General features: G+C 42.3%; 1 protein-coding gene and 1 pseudogene across 1 annotated transcript; one reads left to right on the forward strand and one right to left on the reverse strand.

Annotated features, from left to right (window-relative positions):
* Positions 1-4,041: 4,041 nt before the first annotated feature.
* Positions 4,042-12,226, forward strand: LOC136763533 (digestive cysteine proteinase 2). The gene is made up of 11 exons (XM_066717596.1): positions 4,042-4,208; positions 4,811-4,870; positions 6,612-6,704; positions 7,137-7,309; positions 7,673-7,916; positions 8,111-8,306; positions 8,701-8,894; positions 9,151-9,242; positions 10,179-10,340; positions 10,564-10,753; positions 11,135-12,226. The coding sequence occupies exons 1-11, from the start codon at positions 4,157-4,159 to the stop codon at positions 11,320-11,322; spliced, it is 1,644 nt and encodes a 547-aa protein (XP_066573693.1). The 5' UTR covers positions 4,042-4,156; the 3' UTR covers positions 11,323-12,226.
* Positions 12,227-15,157: 2,931 nt separating this feature from the next.
* The window catches only part of LOC136762752 (solute carrier family 22 member 6-like), a 32,196-nt pseudogene continuing 25,299 nt past the window's right edge, over positions 15,158-22,054 (reverse strand).

Genomic DNA, 22,054 nt, shown 5'->3' on the forward strand with positions numbered 1-22,054 from the left:
GTTGGGCACCACGAGCCCCAGAACAGCTTCAATGCTCTTGGCACGCATTCTAGAGTCTCTGGACTCTACTGGAGGGATGAACACCATTCTTCCAAAAGATATTCACTCATTTGGGGTTTTGATGATGGTGGTGGAGAGCGCTGTCTGACACTTCGGTCCACAATCTCCCATAGGTGTTCAATTGGGTTGAGATCTGGTGACTGCGAAGGCCATAGCATATCATTCACATCATTGTCATACTCATCACACCATTCAGTGACCCTCGTGCCCTGTGGATGGGGCATTGTCATCCTGGAAGAGACACTCCCATCAGGCTGGAAATGTGTCACCATAGGATAAAGGTGATCACTCAGAATAACTGTCATGATTTGCAGTGACCCTTCCCTCTAAGGGGACAAGTGGAAAATTCCCCCCACAGCATAACAGAGCCTCCGGACCCCCTCACTGTAGGGGTCCAGCAGTCAGGCCTGTCCCGTTCTCTTGGTGTCCCACCCAGGCACTCCCCAACTTGTCCAGAACACGAGCCAGTTGAGCGTCTGTGTGACTGAAGCTCCTGCCATTTGTGCCCCAATAATGACCCCTCTTTCAAAAGTCACTTAGATGCTTTCCTCTTGCCATCTTGATCCACAATCGAGGTAAACTGGACCTGCTCAGCATTTGTATACATGCCTCAGAGCATGATAGGATGTTAATTGCTTAATTGTGTTATGCAGTGCACCTGTTTGGAGGCATCTGCATTCATTATGTTCCCCCACTCATTTATTCAGTCCCTTTAATTTGTCACCCGTCTGTATATCTACAGTGGGGGAAAAAAGTATTTGATCCCCTGCTGATTTTGTACGTTTGCCCACTGACAAAGAAATGATCAGTCTATTATTTGAATGGTAGGTGTATTTTAACAGTGAGAGACAGAATAACAACAAAAAAATCCAGAAAAACGCATTTCAAAAAAGTTATAAATTGATTTGCATGTTAATGAGTGAAATAAGTATTTGACCCCTTCGACTTAGTACTTGGTGGCAAATCCCTTGTTGGCAATCACAGAGGTCAGACGTTTCTTGTAGTTGGCCACCAGGTTTGCACACATCTCAGGAGGGATTTTGTCCCACTCCTCTTTGCAGATCCTCTCCAAGTCATTAAGGTTTCGAGGCTGACGTTTGGCAACTCGAACCTTCAGCTCCCTCCACAGATTTTCTATGGGATTAAGGTCTGGAGACTGGCTAGGCCACTCCAGGACCTTAATGTGCTTCTTCTTGAGCCACTCCTTTGTTGCCTTGGCTGTGTGTTTTGGGTCATTGTCATGCTGGAATACCCATCCACGACCCATTTTCAATGCCCTGGCTGAGGGAAGGAGGTTCTCACCCAAGATTTGACGGTACATGGCCCCGTCCATCGTCCCTTTGATGTGGTGCAGTTGTCCTGTCCCCTTAGCAGAAAAACACCCCCAAAGCATAATGTTTCCACCTCCATGTTTGACGGTGGGGATGGTGTTCTTGGGGTCATTCCTCCTCCTCCAAACACAGCGAGTTGAGTTGATGCCAAAGGTGCCATCTGACCACAACACTTTCACCCAGTTCTCCTCTGAATCATTCAGATGTTTATTGGCAAACTTCAGACGGGCCTGTACATGTGCTTTCTTGAGCAGGGGGGCCTTGCGGGCGCTGCAGGATTTCAGTCCTATACGGCGTAGTGGGTTACCAAATTGTTTTCTTGGTGACTATGGTCCCAGCTGCCTTGAGATCATTAACAAGATCCTCCCATGTAGTTCTGGGCTGATTCCTCACCGTTCTCATGATCATTGAAACTCCACGAGGCGAGGGAGACTGACAGTTAATTTTGTGTTTCTACCATTTGCGAATAATCGCACCAGCTGTTGTCACCTTCTCACCAAGCTGCTTGGCGATGGTCTTGTAGCCCATTCCAGCCTTGTGTAGGTCTACAATCTTGTCCCTGACATCCTTGGACAGCTCTTTGGTCTTGGCCATGGTGGAGAGTTTGGAATCTGATTGATTCATTGCTTCTGTGGACAGGTGTCTTTTATACAGGTAACAAGCTGAGATTTTAAGAGAGTGCTCCTCATCTCGGCTCGTTACCTGTATAAAAGACACCTGGGAGCCAGAAATCTTGCTGATTGATAGGGGATCAAATACTTATTTCCCTCATTAACATGCAAATCAATTTATAACTTTTTTGAAATGCGTTTTTCTGGATTTTTTTGCTGTTATTCTGTCTCTCACTGTTAAAATACACCTACCATTAAAATTATAGACTGATCATTTCTTTGTCAGTGGGCAAACGTACAAAATCAGCAGGGGATCAAATACTTTTTTCCCTCACTGTATAAGAGACACTCTGGAGTTAAAGTTGCTTTCGTCCTTTGGGAGAGATACTCATCTGAGTAACACGACCTGTTATACATCTGATGTGTTTTTATTGTCACAGTGGTTCCCATCCCAGGGCTCGTGACTCCATTTGGGGAGGTAACATAAAGAAATTGGGTCACAAAGTCAGGGGGATGTTAGTTTCCTGTGACTAAAATGAAAAATATCATAGCATGATTTTGAACACCTTAAATTGAAATTATAAACCACAACAATGCAATATTTCCAATTAAAAAATACGTGCAGAGGAGAATTTGACAATGTTTAATGGGGTCTAGCCGAGTATAGAATCGGGAACCCCTGGCATAGGACCTCAGAGCGGTTAACATCATAGCTCTGCAGCAACAATCGACAATGGATAGCAGAAATGACAGAGTGGAACAGGGACAGTAAGTACAATCACACAACAGCCCTTAAAGATATCAGTGCAGGCATTTGTACAAACTGGGGCATTAACTCCCATGTCACTGACCAGTCCAATACACCTCTCCTCCCTAGTTAATTGTTTCACATGTGAAACCCCTCCAATGGCCAGACTGATAACACAATTGTTGTTAGTGTTGGCTTACAAAGGTATATGATATTTATTATTTTGAAGGTGTTTGGCATTTTCAGTGTGTATGTATTAAATCAGGTCAAATTAGGTCAAATGATTTGCAGCATGATACAAAAAACAACATACAGTAAACTACAGTTTCAACAACAGCAAACATGAAACACAAAAAGGAAACAAAGCAAACTCAAGTTGTATAAAGTGCATAATATAAAGTATTGATGCTTTCTGTAATGTTACAGTAGTTGTGCTTCTTTAGCCTAAATTGGAAAAGGAATGAGCCTTAATCACAACACTCCGGTCAAATGGAAAGTGACATCAGGAGCTCCTCTTTTTAAGTGGACTATCTCACTCATTACCCTGTGTATGTGTAATGCTTCTGCACAGACGTGGTGTGGCAAACAGGATAACACACCATGTGACAACAGCGCTCTCCCAGTTCCTTTAGTTAGTAATTGGATATGATTTGCCAAAGGAACTCTTGCAGTTGTAACACTTCTTTAAGCACCAAGAAGGGTTAATTGTTTTATTTGCTTTTATATTCTGGTCCATCATGTGAGCAGCACCTGATTGTTTTAGACACTCCCTCTTCAGGACAATTTATTATTGCAAATAATACTGAGCAGAAAGAATAGGTAGCCTGGTATCTGCAAATTGTAGGTGTGGACTGAAGCATCACTGTCAGGGGTCCTGACTTTATAGATGAACACATGATGATTATTTCTTCCTCTTCATACAACATATAACAGGCAGATGTGGATTAATTTAAATATTTGATCTATAAATAAGTTATATATACTGATGAAGAATTACTAATTAACTAATTAATAACTCTTGGAGGTGGAGTTATGTTTCTCTTCTGCTTTTGTACAATTACAAATGACAAAAATGACCGCGATGAGTAAACTTGCGAGCTGATCAGCTGATTTCTGCAGAGCAAAACAGCAGTCCAGTCATCACGTGTGTTTCAAGAGCAGGAGAAAATACTTCCCCCTTCGTGCTTCCGCTTCCGCCCCTAAGACTTGTGATTGGATGCGCTCGTTTCATTCTGCCTTTTCATTGGTGTAGAGGTGGTGCCAATCACCTGCTCCGCAAGGGGGCGGGCTCCAGTGATGGCAGCAGTGATTATATAGGGGACTGAATCACAGACTGCGGCAGCTTCCTCAACTCGCTGGTTTTTATTGTGTTATAAAGGGCTGTTGGTGTCTTGGAAGCAGCTGCGATGACGGCTGGGCTCGGGACGTGCGTGACTGTGCTTTGGGTTTGTGTTGTGGGTAAGAATTGTTGTTTGCATTCCATTAAAATATCAATATGTACAACTAACAACTGGGAAGTCTTTTTTTGCATCTAGTTACTGTATCACAATGTGTAGAAACGGGTCGTACTGGGAACTGTGACATGCATTGCAAACGTGGCATGAGTTAAAATTGGAAACCTTTTGTATTCCTTCTAAATAAACTGTTTTGCTACTGCACCGGTCTGATATTAACTAAGATCTGCGATTGCAAAAATCCGGAAGTAATCAACGGGGGTCCCCTTGCTGGTTATGTCAGTTTGAAGGAAAGAAGTGACAAAACTGTGCATTGGTTTTTATTTTGGTATTGATGTAAATTGCCGCGCAGTCTGTGCTGGCAGGGAGCCGGAGACGCGCTGCTGTCACAATATTGCTGCTCTGCGCGCCGTGCCGCCCATGCGAGCCTGGATATCCATTACACTGCACTCTTTAGTTGTGATGGAGCCAGTATGTTATACACTGTCGCCTATTCCTTTAACCTTCCCTGTTCTGTTTGTGGTTGTACCCAAGGAGAGCAGGTCTAATTGTATGGCTGGTGCTCTCAGACCTGTATTGAATCTCCTGAATCTTTTCTGTTTGCAGTCCTGTATGGTAAGCCCCTGACCAGAGCCCCTCTGTTCGGGGATATCTACCATGTGAAAGGTAGGATTTTGCATGATGCTTTAAAGTCATGATTATGACCTCATACAATCCAAAAACAACCTTCAAATGTCACAACCAAAACAACATGCCCTTGCTTTGTTTTTGAAGAGTGTTGATTCTAAATGTCTCCTTAATCTCAAATCAAACCTCCCCTGAGGGATAAAGCTAATGGGTAACCTTACATCTTTACGAACACCACTGCAGTTACTGCGCTGCGTAAAAAGGTGTCAACAATGAGATCTTCAGCTGTGAATTAAATGGCCAAGAAAATGTGTTAAACATTGCAGCAGCATTCATTTACATACAGTAATTCTAAAGGAATTGGATCCTAGTTTTGAAGGGCAGTATATTTTGCTATATTTTTTTTTAATTCAGGGTGACTTGCAAAATCTACTTAGAAGTGCTCTGCTGTCTGAATTAATTTTCATATTTAATAAAACTAAGTTAATTTACTTCCTTACACTGTAATCCGGGAATTGGGAAATGTTCCGCTTCTAGGCAGATCTGGTGTTTAATGCTGAATTGACTTTTCCCATTGTGGTCATACTTCCTGTGAAGCTCTTAATGGTTTTGTCTCTTTGCAGAAGTTAACTTTTTTTTTTTTTTTTTTCCATGTTAATCATTAACCCATCAGCTGAATCTCGTGATTGGTCATATTGACCACCAAGTTGTTCATAAGAACATAGTTTACAATCGAGAGGAGCCCATTCACCCCGTCCTGCTCCTTTGGTGTCCATTAATAACTAAGTGATCAAGGATCCTATCCAGTCTGTTTTTGAATGTTCCCAAATTGTCTCTTCAGCCACATCGCTGGGGAGTTTGTTCAGATTGTGACGCCTCTCTGTGTGAAGAAGTGTCTCCTGTTTTCTGTCTTGAATGCCTTGAAGCCCAATTTCCATTTGTGTCCCCGGGTGCGTGCGTCCCTGCTGGTCTGGAAAAGCTCCTCTGGTTTGATGTGGTCGATGCCTTTCATGATTTTGAAGACTTGGATCAAGTCCCCACGTAGTCTCCTCTGTTCCAGGGTGAAAAGGTTCAGGTCCTCAGTCTCTCAGTAGGACTTTCCCTTCAGACCTGGAATAAGTCTGGTTGCTCTCCTCTGAACTGCCTCTAGAGCAGCAGTGATATGCTCACATTTATTTATGATGGCTAGGTAACTGCAGTGATGCTAGTAAAGACCTAAGGTTATCCATTAACCTTGTCCATAGGTTCCCTTAGGGGTAGTTTGTTTTGAGGCTAAGAAACCTATGAATCCATACTCGTTCAAAATTGAGGATTTTGGTGTGTTTTTTAACTTTCACATATCCTTGCACATTTGAAGGTTGTTTTGTTTGTATGTGGTCATAACATGTTTGTGCACAGCAATTATAAATTGTAGGGTTGGTTTTAGACTTTGTACATCACTTGCTGCATCAGTGTCTGGGAAGTGTCTGCTGACTGAGCAGTCTGAGGAATTGGAAAATGGTGACATTATCCCTAAGCATTGGAACCTCTCCCCAAGGTAATCAACAAACCACTTTTAATCTCCTTCCCTGGATGTCCAGACAGCCTGTACCATTTCCCTTCCCATGTTGAGCTATACTTCACCACCACTTAGGGTCCACCTGCAAGCTTGCTGGATCTCGCAGCACCTAGTGATCCTACAGCTCAACACATTTATTGGTAGCCTTCCAAGCGGGTGCATTGCCTTTGTTTTTTACGAGAGGCCTTTTCTAGGAGTAATGTTTGTTTTGCCTTTGTTCAGGGGTGATCTCCCTGCCCTATGCTGAGATTGAGGAGCCATTTGAAGCCTGGTACAACCTGTCTGGGGCGGTGAGCCGCATAGACTACTACCATGGTGAGCAGAGCTGCAGAAAAGGATGGCAATGGTTTTAAGACTAATGGAACTTGATGGACATTTTTAATTTGCCATCAGGGCTTCATGAAACTGCTGGGATACTTATGCCAACTGTGCAAGTGGAATTCAGATTTTTATTTTAGTTTTGGATTAAGACCAGTCACACACACACCAAATGCATTCACTTGGTGATCAACTTTACAGAAAGGGTTTGGATGTACTGGGGGGTTCGTGGTGCTGGCAAAAATAAAGTGGTCTGAAATAAGTGTAATAAGTGTACGATCTTGTTTGCATACGTGACTTGGTTCTGCAGGGTTCTTTCTAGCTAGATTTACATATTTTTGGGGGCTAGGCTAGTACTTACTCTCGAGGTGATGGCTTTTTGCCTGATCTGTAGATGAGCGTTCCTCTTGCTGTCTGTGCCTGTGCTAGGTCAGGTCTCCACTTTCCAGTACGGGTTTCAGAAGCCCTCCGGGGCGAGCTACAAGATCACTCCGGAGACCACAGAAACCGAGGTCAATGTCATGAAGTGCTTCCAGGTCAATGGCACCAAAGAGGAGCCAGTCCTGCCCCAGAGTGCCCTTCCCAGCCTGGAGGGCTTCCAGGTAGTCTAAATCTTTCAGTTATACGATGGGATGGCAGAGTTCAATGTGTTACATGGCCAGAAAAATTGTTGTATTTTCAACTCAAAAAGCTGTTTTGGGAATCGTCAGCAGGGGGAGCTTCGAGTTCAGAGATTGCTGGTTCACATCAGGAGTGGGTTAATGGAAGAGAATGATTTAGACTGATAGATTAGAACTTTAATAGAATAGCAATACGTTGATCTATGCTGTCTGGTGTAGTGTGGATGAAAGTGATCGGTCTGAGGTATTGGGGACTCCTTGATTTACTGAGAGTTTGGTTTTAAAACCCCAGGGATAAACGCTCATCACTGGCTGCCTGTCCCCTGTCCCCCTACCCTCTTCCAGCTTGTGAGAACGGAGTACTACAAGGGCTTCCTGTGTGAGGTCTGGCAGAACGTGACCATGGAGGGACACAAGAAGAATACCTACACGCTGTGGGTGTCCAACTCCACCGAAGGCTCGGCCTTCCCACTGCACTACGAGATGATGGGCTACAACACTCTGCTGGGCTCCCACTATGACAAGTATGAGGTGGACTACACCGAGTTCCGCTCCAGCGCTGACCCCCAAGACTTCGTGTTGCCTGAAGGTACGACAGCTGTCATCTTCATCGCTCCATCCAAACCTTCACATCCACAACATTAAGCTTCATTCTTGTTCAGAATTTGAAGCGGTCTAAAATATTCTAATGTACCAGTTTGGCTATTAATCATTCTAACCTGCTTTGGAAAAATAGCCTTCAGACATTAGTATCCCTGTTCATTTTAATCTTTCCATCTACAGGCATGACATGTGGTGCCTGGCCTGGCCCGGGGCTGGAGCACAGGATCCTGGCCAATCCCATGCAAGAGCTCATTCACACCTCCTCTAAAGGCCATGCCCATCAGCTGTTCGGTCACTTTAAGGAGCGATTCCAGCGCCACTACAGCACCGAAAAGGAGCACGAGAAGCGGCAGCACACCTTTGTGCACAACCTGCGGTAGGCCTCCCGGGAGCGCCCAGCCTCGTGCTGTACTGATTTGATGCGCGTGTTATTGTGGTCAGACTCTATATGTATATTCTTCTGAGAGTCTTGACTTAAACCAAATCTATTCTCCCTTTTTATTTTACAAAATCACTGCCAGTTTATTATTTTCTTCTGCTGTTGGACATGAAATACCTTGGATAAAGGCTTCAGTTAAATTAAAAAATAAAATATAATTAGTCTGGACACTGAAGGGCTGTCTAACAATAAAAAAACTGAAGGCTGAAAATTAGTTGCGAATTTTCAACTGTTCCCACTGAAGTCTAAAGGTCATGTTTGTTGTATTTAAAGTAAATAAACATGCAAAGACCCTTCTCAGTATTTAGTTTTTAACGTTTTCTACATCCAGGTATGTTCACTCGAAGAACCGGGCCAACCTCTCCTATCGGCTGGCAGTGAACCACCTGGCAGACCGCACAGCTGGTGAGCTGAGGGCACTGAGGGGGCGGGCATCCAGGAAAACCCCCAACAAGGGACAGCGGTTCCCCCAGGAGTTGTACGCCTCTGTCCAGCTGCCGCAGAGCATTGACTGGAGGCTCTATGGTAGGGTTCCTCACCTTTTGTGGGTTGTAACGTCCTCACACTTGGATCTGTACCACCCAAGTGAGAGGATGAAGTTGGCTGCTTTGTGGAACTTCAGCTGCTTGTCTCTTCAGATTTGGGCAGGGAAACCAATCTAGAGCACAAAGCTCAAAGGAGACCTATGCCTAATGTCTGTGCGCTCGGTGAGTCCCCTGGCAGTTCTGGAGTGAGTGTCAAGGGAATGAGTGCTGGTCTCCTGTTTCTTCTCGTTCCTCAGGTGCAGTGACCCCTGTTAAGGACCAGGCGATCTGTGGCTCTTGCTGGAGCTTTGGCACCACTGGGACACTAGAGGGAGCCATTTTCCTGAAGGTGAGGGGTAACTGGAGCCACAATGTTCAAATGAGATCCTAAAGTGCTCTGCCCTTCCCGTACAGAATCTCGTAACTAATCCACTTAACTGAAATCATTGAACCTGGTTTGGGAGTTTTTCTACAGAGCTTCCAGGATTGTCACCCTTGGACCCAGTGTGGCCCTTTTGGCTGTTTTATCAAGCTTTTGGTGAACGTAGTTTAAGACCATGATCGAAATTCCATTGAACCCTCCAAAGCATAAATCCTGATACCGATTTTATTTGATTAAACCGCCTGCATGCTTTCTAGATTTGTCTTCCCTGGTGGAATTTCTTTTGACTCCTCTTGTTTGTAAACCACTCTGTCCTCCGCATACAGAATTAGTTATCTGCGTAAGTCGGCTCAGAGGCGGTTTAGTTTTTTTTTTTTTTTTTTTTTTTTTTTTTTAAGACCTTTTTAACCAGACCTTTTCTTATGATAAGAGAACTGCATGTTCTTCAACGATCAAATGGAGAAATTTACAAGCAATTTAAAACTGTTATTTTATCCTTGGTTTTCCTTACACTTGATCGTTTTTGTTCAACAGAGCTCTCAAATCTGTGATCCTGCCTCTCAAATGACAAAATCTGAGTTTATTAAATTTTTAATTGATAAGTTCAATATACACTTTTATAATGCAATCAAACTCCAACTTTTTTTATAACCAAAACCATTTAAGTGGTGAAATTCCTTTATGCTCTCAGTTACTTCATAATTTAAACAAAATAATCGCTTGGACACAAACCCCAGGACCGGCACTTCCATCGTCCTCTCTCCTCAGTTCACTGTGTGGAGTTTACAGACCTCGGTTCTCCCCCAGTCTCCTCCTCCTGCGGTTTCCAGACCTTCCTGCGTATGTCTTTGTTCAGAGGCAGGTGGCACACTTCAGCGCTGCTCTGCTTGACTCTTCCCACAGACGGGCTCTCTGGAGGTCCTGTCCCAGCAGATGCTGGTGGACTGCACCTGGGGCTTTGGAAACAACGGCTGTGACGGCGGTGAGGAGTGGAGAGCCTTCGAGTGGATCATGAAGCACGGGGGCATCTCCACGGCTGAGTCCTATGGGTCCTACATGGGGATGGTAGGTACAGTGCTGGTTGAAGGTACACATCCATTCCCTCCTCCAAACCGCAGACTCCCACATCCTAGAGTGTCCTAGCGCTCTTGCTTGACATTTTAAAACTAAAAAATTAATGGCATCCGGTTTACCACTGCATTTCAAGCTTTTTTACAATATTAAAAGGCAAGATGAGGTGGGGTTTAGGGTGAAATCCCACTCATTTAATGGCCATACTTTCTTTCAGAATGGATATTGCCACTACAATGAGTCCCAGATGACCGCCAGAATCCAGAGCTACACTAATGTCACCTCAGGCAGTGTGGATGCCCTCAAAATTGCGATCTTCAAGAACGGGCCGGTGGCTGTCGGCATTGATGCGTCACACCTGTCCTTTGTTTTCTACAGTAACGGCGTGTACTATGAGCCTAAGTGTGGTGAGTCCTGTACCATCTCTACCTGAACATGTCTGAGGAGGGTGGGCACCTTGTCCTGAAACAACTTCTCTGCTTCAGAATTTGACTGTAGATTTCTTAAGCCATAACGTAGGAGAGCCATAGGAATGTAGGTCGTTAGTTTTCTGAATTTGGTCTTCCAAGTTTCCCAGACTCTTCCAATGGTAGTCCAAGCCTGGTCGTGGAGAGCCAGAGTCCAGCAGGATTTTCACCATCAATTTCTAAAGACCTGAAACAAATCTAAATCAAACGCCAATTAAGAATTTAATTTGTTCAAGAGGGTCGGATTCTTGAGTAGGTGTGAGGTGGTAGGCTTCATGTCAGGATATTCAAATGAAAGCGTAAAGCATCTCTGTTCCTCAGGTAATAAGATGGAAGACTTGGACCATGCTGTGTTGGCGGTGGGGTATGGGGTCCTGCAAGGTGAGCCTTACTGGCTGGTGAAGAACTCCTGGTCCACATACTGGGGCAATGCTGGCTATGTGCTGATGTCGATGAAGGACAACAACTGTGGAGTGGCCACTGATGCCACGTACGTCACCCTTGCCTGAGCGCAGCTTTGAGCACCCCCCGACAGTCGCCTCAGGGAGCACCCCTTGACAAAATTGCAGGGACCACAGCACTCTTCTGAACCCACTTTTCAGGGCTTGTGTAATCATGCAAGGCTTCATTCAAGCATGTCTTCTTTGTATCCAACAGCCTCAACACATCTTATTCTTGATCAACTTCCAGAAAACTGTTTGTAGGATGGAAAGAAATCGGTCTTGGCAGTTTAACTTTGCCAACTTTAATGACCTCGCAACGTAGACCTAGAAATGTTCATAAAGGAACGCTTTGTCTTAAAGTTCGGAGGTTTTGATTTTGCACCGTAGCCGTCATTCCAGTCTGAAATCTAAACTCGGTACATTATAAGCAGGATCTCGTGCCTGCTCCTAACTTGTGCACGTTTGCTTGCGTATATCTTCAGTTATTATAACCTTAAGTGTTGCGTGTTTTTTTTTTTTCGTCAACAATTTTGTGGCCAACAACTGCTTTAAGATTTAAATTGAGATTTGATCAGGAATACGTAGCAGAATGTGATGGTTTAAGACTGAATACAAACCAAGGTATGGATTTATTCTTTTTTTAACTTAAACATTTCAATATCATGTTCCAAATATTTCCATGTTAGCACTTGTTTTTTATTTTATTTTTTCCTTTTTTATGAGTTCCATCAGTTGTGCAAATTTAGGTATTGAAAACAAGGCATTGTATTGAAATGTCAAGTTTTTAAAGGGTGTTGGACTTTACTACTCAGGTACATGAATGTGAGTGTTTGAGGAAACCCATTTGTTTTGCACATTCCTGCCATCACTTTTCCACTGGAAGGTAAAGCATTTACAACTTCTGTACAGTTCTGTTTTCTGTAAAATTTTATTTTAAATATTCAATAAAGATTGGGAAGTTTTCTAAGAACCACAGATTTGATGGACTGTTCCTTCTCCTAACTGAAGCTAGTTCTGGTAGCTGGTCTGGATGGTGATTATGAATTTAATGTACGAACAGACGAACACCCATCAAACACAGTAAGAAATGTAGCTGCTAACAGCGATCTGTGGCCTAGCAAGCATGACCATTGTGCACAATCTAGCAAATGTGTGTTTGGTGCTTGGCCTCCACCTTACACAACCAGATTGTAAAGTAAAAACTTCTCCTTGCAAGGGGCATGAATTTAGGGCAAGCCATTGTGACATTTAATCCATAATTTCTGGTATCAAGAATACAATTGTTGTGATGTTGCTTCCCATGGGTTGAGTTTCAGTGATTGGTTGGTTCTCTACCACGTTGGCAATTTTGGGGGATCGCTGTTCGGGTGGTTCCCCAAAAGCCGGGTTCAAATGGGTTTTCAAAAGTGGGTTCAACAAAATCTGATGAATGAATTGTAAAAACAGGCACCTTTTATCACTGGTATAGCAGGTGCCTTGGCTATGGTCATCCTTGGTGGAATAAGAATATAAGTGCCAGTGGTTGTGGCGTACTGTCAATAAAATGTTTAGTTAAAATGTCAGAGGTGAGATTGGGTCCGATGTCAGCCACCCGTGGTAAATCTGAAGGGGGTTATACTTCCAGAAGAGTCCTGAATGACATCAGTGTGATAGTGATAGTCCAGTTTTGAACTAGGCTAGATTGTTGTAGATGGAAGTAAGAAGACTGTTTAAAGCGAATACTAATTAGAGAAGGCTTTATTGCTGTAAGAAAAGGACATGGGTTTGTGGGTCTTTTCCATGTAATAAATTGCCCCGCATACAATTTGCAAAACAAAGCCATTTGTTTTGTATTAGTATAATATTTTGGGTTTTTATTTGAGCAATCTAGGTACAGTGCCTTGTTCAAGGATACAACAGCAGTGTCCCCCAGCTGGGATTGAACCCACCTCCCACATTTTCAGCCGCACGTCAAGGGCTGTTCCTTTTATAAAGAAAATATACAGCCTCGCTCTCTCCTCCTAACTGAAATCTAAATATGGAGGGAACTAACCATAGGCATGAAATAAATATTGAACTTAAACGTCAAAAAATAAATATGAATCTTTGGAATAAATATTAAACTTCATATCGGGAATTCACAGATTCAATATATAGCTTTGAAATCAACATGTACCTTAGATCTGTATCTTAGAGTCCGAAACACAATATGTATCTCAAAGTTAAAAGTATATAAAACCGAGTGACCGAGCTGCGCCGGCAGGAGTCTCCGGCTGTCATGCAGTTGACTTTACAATACTACACTACAGTATAGGCTATATATTGTATATAAACTAAACCCTGCTAACACACAATGTTGTGGCAATGTTGTGTGTTAGCTGGGAAGCTTTCTGTCTGTACAATGATTTTACTAGATACTATTCTGCTATTGTTTTAGGCTCTACTATAGGCCTATGTTAACATATTTAGTATATCTTATTATGACTTGATCTTATGATCTGTTTACTCAACACAAAGACACCATCTTTGTGTGATTTAATTAACAAATTGACAACATAATATAAGAATTAAAAAAAGATTTGACCTTATAATGCTCCATATGAGTCATGAATTAGCGTTGAAAAGAGGTTTCCATAATGTGAAACAAAATGCCAACGAGGAGGCAGTTTGATTACATGATCTACCTGTAGATTATTAGGCTATAATTATTTTAAATTATACTAATCAATTACCCAGTCTTTTAATTATGAATATATATAAGAAGCAATGCACATCCTTCCTATTTACACCATGCAAAACAAAAATCAATTTCACAGATATAAAAAAATAATTTCAAGAACATGCTTTTCTAGTTTTTATAATAGTAATAATATTGGTTTTCAGACACAAGGCATGACATGAGAGCTTTGAATCGGACGTTCCAGGAGAAGCACTGGGGTGGATGTGTGCGTTTCGACAGGAAGTCCTCAATCACGCCTTTGTTGGAAGGGGCTGCAGTTCCAGGGGCTTCTGCCCTTTGCTAAACACCGGGCTGCTCTCAGGGGGGCTCCTTCCAGCCCCCGTCAGGCCCACAGGGGGCTCGGGGCAAGAGTTCTCCTCACTCCCCGATTTTGATTGACTGGTGGAAGACATCAAGAAGAATGTCAGACGATAGAGACCCAACGTGTCAAGACTATAGGACAGGTGCAGTTTAAATGAGACCTGGATACTGATTTGGCCTGGGCCTCACTCACAGTGCTGGTGGGACAGTCTAATATGTGTGCCACGATGCATCTCAACAGCGATCTCAACAACAAACAACAATAATAATAATCTTGTCAGCATGTGTGCAAATTTGTATCACACTTATACACTATTACTATATATTTTGGATCCAATATAATTTAAAATAATTTTGTACCATGACTTAATAAGGGGCAGTCCAGCCCTCAAAGGTGAGATATTACTTGCAAAGGGACAAGAGAGACAGAGTAGAGGAAAAGTGCTCAATTTCTCTTCAAAAGCATTCAGATGATGAAAGAATCATCCTCCTGCTTGTAAAAAATGAAATAAATTTTGCTTTGTGAAGGAATTTAGTAAATCATCTGTCATGACACAGAGTGCTATTTGGATTCACCAACACACACAACTAGTGATGCGGGAGACCTTCCCAGATCACATACAGCCCAAAGGGTAATTGGTGAAGGTGCCTATTTCTATTTCTGCTATGAAGTACTTGCACATGACAGCACTGTGATTAGCTCCTCTGGGAGGGACTGAGGTCCATTAAAATGCCACTCAAGCACTGTTGGCACCAGCACACTAATCTGGAACAACCTGAGGAGGATTTTCAATGAGGATGTTGCCAATGATCTAACACGTGTCTTATTTGCAACCACCCTGGGTTCGTACAGGAAGGTGTCCTTGCATCGCACCTCTCTCCCTATCCTTCTACTTCTGCGATGGTGTCGGGCAGCGGCTGGTTGGCCGTCTCGGGCAGGAGGAGGGCGAAGGCCGCTCCCAGAAGAGGTGTGGCTCCAAAGATGAGCATGGGCCCCGCTTGGGTATGGTGCCGCAGGAGGCCAATCAGGGGCGCCATGACCCCCCCGAGCTGGGCAAACATGGACGACATGCCAATCCCAGTCTGCCTGTGGGCCAACACAATTTGAGTATTTGAGCTGAGTAAACATACACAATGGTAAAGGAGGCTGTTATACCAAACTTCCCCACCATCGCGAGGCCTGTGAGGACAGTGGGCCTGTCTGTGGAAAAAGAAGCAGCACCGAAAGATCTCTGGTCCGCTGGATAGTGTCATTGTCTGACTACACCCAGGACACAGAACGGCTCAGAAAAAATCAAATCCACTGACAATCAAAATGTTTTTATATCATTGTTTCAAATGCAGTACGAATCTGAATATGTTGTGTACCTAAAACAACTTTAATCCATTGACCTAATTCATAATGCCACAAACCTGTTATTCCACCAGGCTGGATCCCTGCTAGTAATCAGTCTTGGCCAGCCCCAGTGTCTGGTATGTAAGATTACTGAAGTCAACTCAGCAGGGCTTGGGCTGAATGCTTTGCCTGCTGGGCAAGGTCAGGAGTGTGCCATTAACTGTTTGTTTCCACTTTCCCAGCAAAAACACAAATGGCACAACAATAGTCCCTGACTGCATCGTAGATGGACCTACCATATGTAGAAGATGAACAGGAAGCCAGGAGCAGAGATAGCCAGCTGCAGTTTGCGCCAGTCCCTTATCAAGTAGGCCACCCCTGCCAACAACATGTATCCAAATCCTGTGATGATCCCAGCCAGCATGCATCTCTGAGTATAGGTCCACTCAGTGCCTGTGGATGCAGAGGAAAGTTCATGTTACCATATATAATTGAGAATATCGAGTACAATCGTGGTCCCTGTGACACAGAAACTGCAATGTTGGCCAGATTTGAAAAGTACACAGAAGAGATCCGAGCCTTTTGTGAAAAGAAGGGAAACAAAATCTACAATTCTTCCACTTGAAACATTCATGCTACATCCTGGGTTATCACAGGCTGGTCCACGACTGTAGGAACAAATTAGGACAGTTTTTTTTTTTGTATTATTATTTTTAGAATAGACAGGAATAAAATGCTTTGTACCTAAAATTAAAACCAAAAGTGATTGACATTTGCACTCTGATCAAACTTTGAGGTCCATGTGTCCAGCTGATGTTGCCTCCCCAGTCAATCTGTTTTAAAGCTGTCTGCTCTCGTTCCAGTACAAACCCAGACACCAATCCTCTGAAGCCTGCTGCAATAGTTGTTTGCCAATGGGTTGTTTGGATGTACTGGCATCTTATCTAGCACAAAGGCATTCATGATGAGCCCTGAAATTGTGGTCCCCACCATGAACCGAAGGAGAATGTAGAGGTAAAAGTTAGGGGCAAAAGCCGTGGCCACCCTGAATATAGCCTGGAGGGCCAGAGGCAGTAGAATCACAAACCGGCGACCATACCTTTGAGAGAGAGAGAGAGAGAGAGACTAGAGGAAAAGTGTGCTATTCCACTCCTTGAGACCTACACATTGTTGTTGTTAATAGGCACTTCACTATTTATGAAGTTTGATTTTATGCTTAACTAGACGTGTTAGTTTATATGTGTTTTTTTCCACAGGAGCAGGTTCTTTAAAGCGAAACAGTAACCCTTCATGGCTGGGCAAAAGCAAAACAGTGAAATACCATTGACTACACCTCTCTGAATATTAACTGCACAACACACTGTTTATAACTGCACTGTGGAGTAGTGGTTAGGGCTCTGGACTCATAGCTGGAAAGGTTGTGGGTTCAAATGGGTGGGGCAGTGCTGTTGTACCCTTGAACAAGGTGCTTCCCTTAGATTGCTCCAGTAAAATGTCCAGCTGTATAAATGGGTACAAAGAGTGTCTGCTAAATGACAAATAATGTAATGTAATGTTATAAGTGGCAGCACTTTAAACTTTTGTTTGTGCTTTGAGGGTTTTGTTCTGAAAATAATTCAACGACTTGAGCTTCTGGTACCTGTCTGCCATGGCTCCAAACAGGAGTGCTCCCACCAGCAACCCCAGCATGTAGACAGAAGATCCAATACTGTTGAGACTGGCCCTGTCGCACACTAGATCCCACTGCAGAGAGGCACAAGACACAGTCAGGCACACCGCACTGCCCCAGTATCACCTGACGCCAGACGGTTCTGCCCACACTGTGAAAACCAGCAACATCTGCCATATAAGAATCTTATTATCTTATTCTGATGGTGCACTGCATGTGGGCCCAAATGTCTTATCCTGTGACTGCATATGCACGTGTTATGAAAGAAAAACGAAGAGGAAAAACTTCTGTTGAGTCAAATTTTAGCACAGAGTAACAAAGCAAGATAACTTTTTGTAAATACTTTGGAGGGGGGTTATAATTAATTCCAATATGCTTTATTTTTATTTAAAACAAAAGAAAAGTTGTTTTTGCATTAACAGTACAACATGTGTACAAAACTAGCCCAGTGCTACACGTTTTTTAACACAGCTTTTGCCGGCATTGTTTGTTTTAGTGCCTGGGAGCTGATACAGATTATAGCGTGTGTCAAAGAAATTGGACATGAAGAACTGCATTGTGCACGATGATGAGAAAGGAAGGATGCCTTGCATATTCCCAGATAAGTGTCTTGCAGGTGCTGGGGGACTAGGGCTGCCTTTCAGAGGAAAATCAAATGAGGGGCAAAGGTGAGAGAATACAAGAGACTACAAAAAATATAAAGAACTGGCAGCCACCTCATCTGCCCCCTTAAAGAGCTTTGAATTGTGCCTGGATCTTTTTTTTTTTTTTTTTTTAATCTCATGTTTGCAAATTCAAATCACAATCTGTTACAAGGAAAAAATACCAAGAGTTGGAACTATCCTTGCCTTTTCAATATTTTATGGACCTAAGCAGTTTTGGGATCTGAACATTCCCCAAAACTGTATTACAAAGCATAACAGATGAATATATAGACATCTGTAGTTGTGAATTCATGATTTCAAACAAGTGTGAACAATTATACACCAATCAGCCATAACATTATGACCACCTGCCTAATATTGTGTAGGTCCCCCTTTTGCCACCAAAACAGCCCTGACCCGTTGAGGCATGGACTCCACTAGACCTCTGAAGGTGTGCTGTTGGTCCAGCACATCCCACATGCTTGGATTGAGATCTGGGGAATTTGGAGGCCAAGTCAACACCTTGAACTCGTGATTCATCAGACCAGGCCACCTTCTTCCATTGCTCCGTGGTCCAGTTCTGATGCTCATGTGCCCATTGTAGGCGCTTTCGGCAGTGGACAGGTCAGCATGGGCACCCTGACTGGTCTGCAGCTACGCAGCCCCATATGCAACAAACTGCGCTGCACTGTGTGTTCTGACACCTTTTTATCAGAACCAGCATTCACTTTTTCAGCAATTTGAGCTACAGTAGCTCGTCTGTTAGATCAGACCACACGGGCCAGCCTTCGCTCCCCACGTGCATCAATGAGCCTTGGCCGCCCCTTGACCCTGTCCCCGGTTCACCACTTTTCCTTCCTTGGACCACTTTTGATAGGTACTGACCACTGCAGACCAGGAACACCCCACAAGAGCTGCAGTTTTGGAGATGCTCGGACCCAGTCGTCTAGCCATCACAATTTGCCCTTTGTCAGAGTCGTCAGATCCTATACAGAACGGGTCACTGTAATGACTTAAATATAATGTCTTAAGCTTTTAAAAGTGTTTCTCTGCCTCTGATGATGATGATGATAATACTACTACTACTAATAAGAAATAGACGTAGTAGTAGAAGAAGAATACATAAAGAATATATATGTACCATAAATGAATTCCAAGCCAACATACCAGGTACACATTATCAGGAAGAATTAAAAAAAAAAAAAAAAACTTTTCCACTATTAATATATGCCAAATATAATTATATATATATATATATATATATATATATATATATATATAATTTGGCTGGGCTGCGGGGCTGCTGGATGACTAGTGTCAAACCCACAACCTCAGCTGTGTTTCTTAACCACTACACCAGCATGTACACAGTAAAGACCCTCCTAACGCACACGACTGTCCTAATTAGTCTATATGACTGAATTATTGGAATTCATTTAAAATAAATGTATAAAATTGAGAAAAAGATGTGTGTGTGCACAGCACTATATTACATATGCTTTTTGGACATTAACTTAGGAGACTTTAAAGCACTGATCACGAGTCTAAAAGGACTCTGTGAAATATTGTCAACACTAGTCGTCCAGCAGCCCCGCAGCCCCGCAGCCCCGCCCACAATCACAGCGCCACCGAGAGGCCCCGCCCCCCCGTGTGCGATTGGTGCCTCCAGAAGGACAAACCCCGCCCCCTATGGTGATTGACAAGCATTAAAAAGAAGTTAAAAATGAAATTGAAAGATCACTTGGCAAACAGCGCAATAAATTAATGAATTGATTCATGAATTGATTAATTAATTTACGAATTGACGAATTGATTTATGAATTAATTTACGAATTTATGAATTGAAGATTTAATTTTGACCCTTATAATGCTCCATAAGTAGATGTGTCTCTGTACAAAAACAAACAAAATACAATATGGAAACACGTCTGTCTGCCATTGCTCTGCGTCTGACTTTCGACCACTTTCTATGGCAACACTGTAAAAGTCTGCATCTTCATCTTCATCATCATCACTGGTATTTTTTGGGTCCAAATGAATATGTATGGATGATGTTTTTTAGGTATATATCTATTAATTTATTCATCTATATATTTGTTTATTTATTTCAACATTTATTTATACATTCATTAGTTTCAACATGTATATATTTATTTCCTGTTTGTCTCTTGTCGTTTCTACATTTTGTAGCGTCTCTTGTATTTTTTTTTTTTTTAATGTGACAAAACATTAAACTCTGTCAATCAGAGCTGGTGGGCGGTAGCCAGTGCGTTTATTGTCCTGTCCAGTGCACATAATCATCTTCATAATCATCTTCATGTTCACGTTCATAATCCTCTTCATGTTCATCTTCATAATCATCTTCATAACCATCTTCATAATCATCTTCATAATCATCTTCATAATGATCTTAATGTTCATCTTCATAATCATGTTAATAATCATCTTCATAATCATCTTCATGTTCATCTTCATGTTCATGTTCATCTTCATAATCATCTTCATGTTCAATCATGTTCATCTTAATTTTGGCACTGATCACCCTCCATAGATCCATGCGTCTGGTTCTCCACATATGCTTGTCTATACTTGCTAATCAATAAACTCTGTCTTGATTTTATGAAACACTAAAGGTAACCCATCGGATTACAAAACAGAGACATTTTAAAACACGGATTGTGGAATGGAGCCTGTTCTGGGAAGATTAAGATTGTGTGACTGGGAAATTCGATAATAATCTCAGTTGATATAATCTGAGATCTTCCTGAATGTTAGTCAGTTTTAAAGCTACCTAATATATTTGTCTGCAGATACAAAACAATGCACTAATTCCAGTGCGCAGATCAGGGTGTAGCGTAAGGTACAATTATAAATTTCAATTAACGAAGTGAATTTATAGTATCACCTTATCACGAATCCTGGAATCTTGTAGAACTCAATTTCTGTAATAATTGGATGCAGACACCAATTCCAAAGATATAAATTGTCAAATTTATTCAAAAACAAAGACTAAATGTAGCACTACACTAATTATACAAAAGGGAAAAACTAATTAAAATTCAACTCTAGATCAACAAATCAAAGACAAATCACTTCCGTGACCAAATCAAAGACCATGGGATCGCATATGATAACACACAAATCGTTAAACAAAAAAGGTTATAAACACATTGACTACAATACCGGTTAGTAAGACGAAGGTGAGTCTCTCATTAGTATTGTTAGTCACACATTAAATAATTAAATAACGCAGGTTAGTATTTATGTCAGGTAACTTCTCGTTATATATATATCAGTCTCATTTACGTTTAGGTGCCGAGAAAGATCCTATCATTACTTGTTACCACAATTTCCCTTAACTGATTATTATTCAATGATTAAGGATAGGCAGGGCCACCTATAATCTAATGTCTATTAACTTGTGTCAATTTCAGACTAAAACAGTTAAACAGGAATGAGAAGATATTTCTCGGCGTTGACAGATTTTATTTCTACAATTGTCAACAAAACAGTTTAATGCAACACACATTTATATTTAAGCAAAACTAAATGATATTACACATTCTAGAGTTATGAATCCCAGATTAACATTTCTAATTGATTTCTCAAATGTCATGAATCACAAACTCCAAACTGTTAAACTTATCTGAACTTCATCGCACCTGGAAGTTGGGGTTTCGCGAAACAGAGTCTTTTCCAAACAGATTTTCCACTGGTTTGAAGGCTCCAAGGTTGTGCACAAAATCTTCTTGGCAAGCAGGGTCTCTCACCGTACTTATTTGAAGACAAAGTCTTTGAGGAAAGCAGGGCCCTGTTCGTTCCAAGGGTCAAGTTTCTTAAGACTCAAATAGCTATTTAAATGACTGACACTTTCGTATTCAGTCGACTTAGTCAATTGTCCAGCTGTAAAACTCCACTGATCCTCCACTCCACTGGGCACAGGCGGGCAGCGCAGTCTGTTAAGTTCTTTATTTAATAAAGTCCTTTAAAAGAATTCTTCGTACGGCTCAATCTCCTTCTCCCAGTTTAACTCTTCTGTTGCCGGCAAAGACTTGGTTGGTTTCTGGTTCCGGTTCTGGCAACAGAGCTACAGGTTGAGCTGTGGCAGCGAGTTACTGGTTCAGGTGAGA

The sequence above is a fragment of the Amia ocellicauda genome, chromosome 11, assembly GCF_036373705.1.
Source record: "Amia ocellicauda isolate fAmiCal2 chromosome 11, fAmiCal2.hap1, whole genome shotgun sequence".
Taxonomy (NCBI): Eukaryota; Metazoa; Chordata; class Actinopteri; order Amiiformes; family Amiidae; genus Amia; species Amia ocellicauda.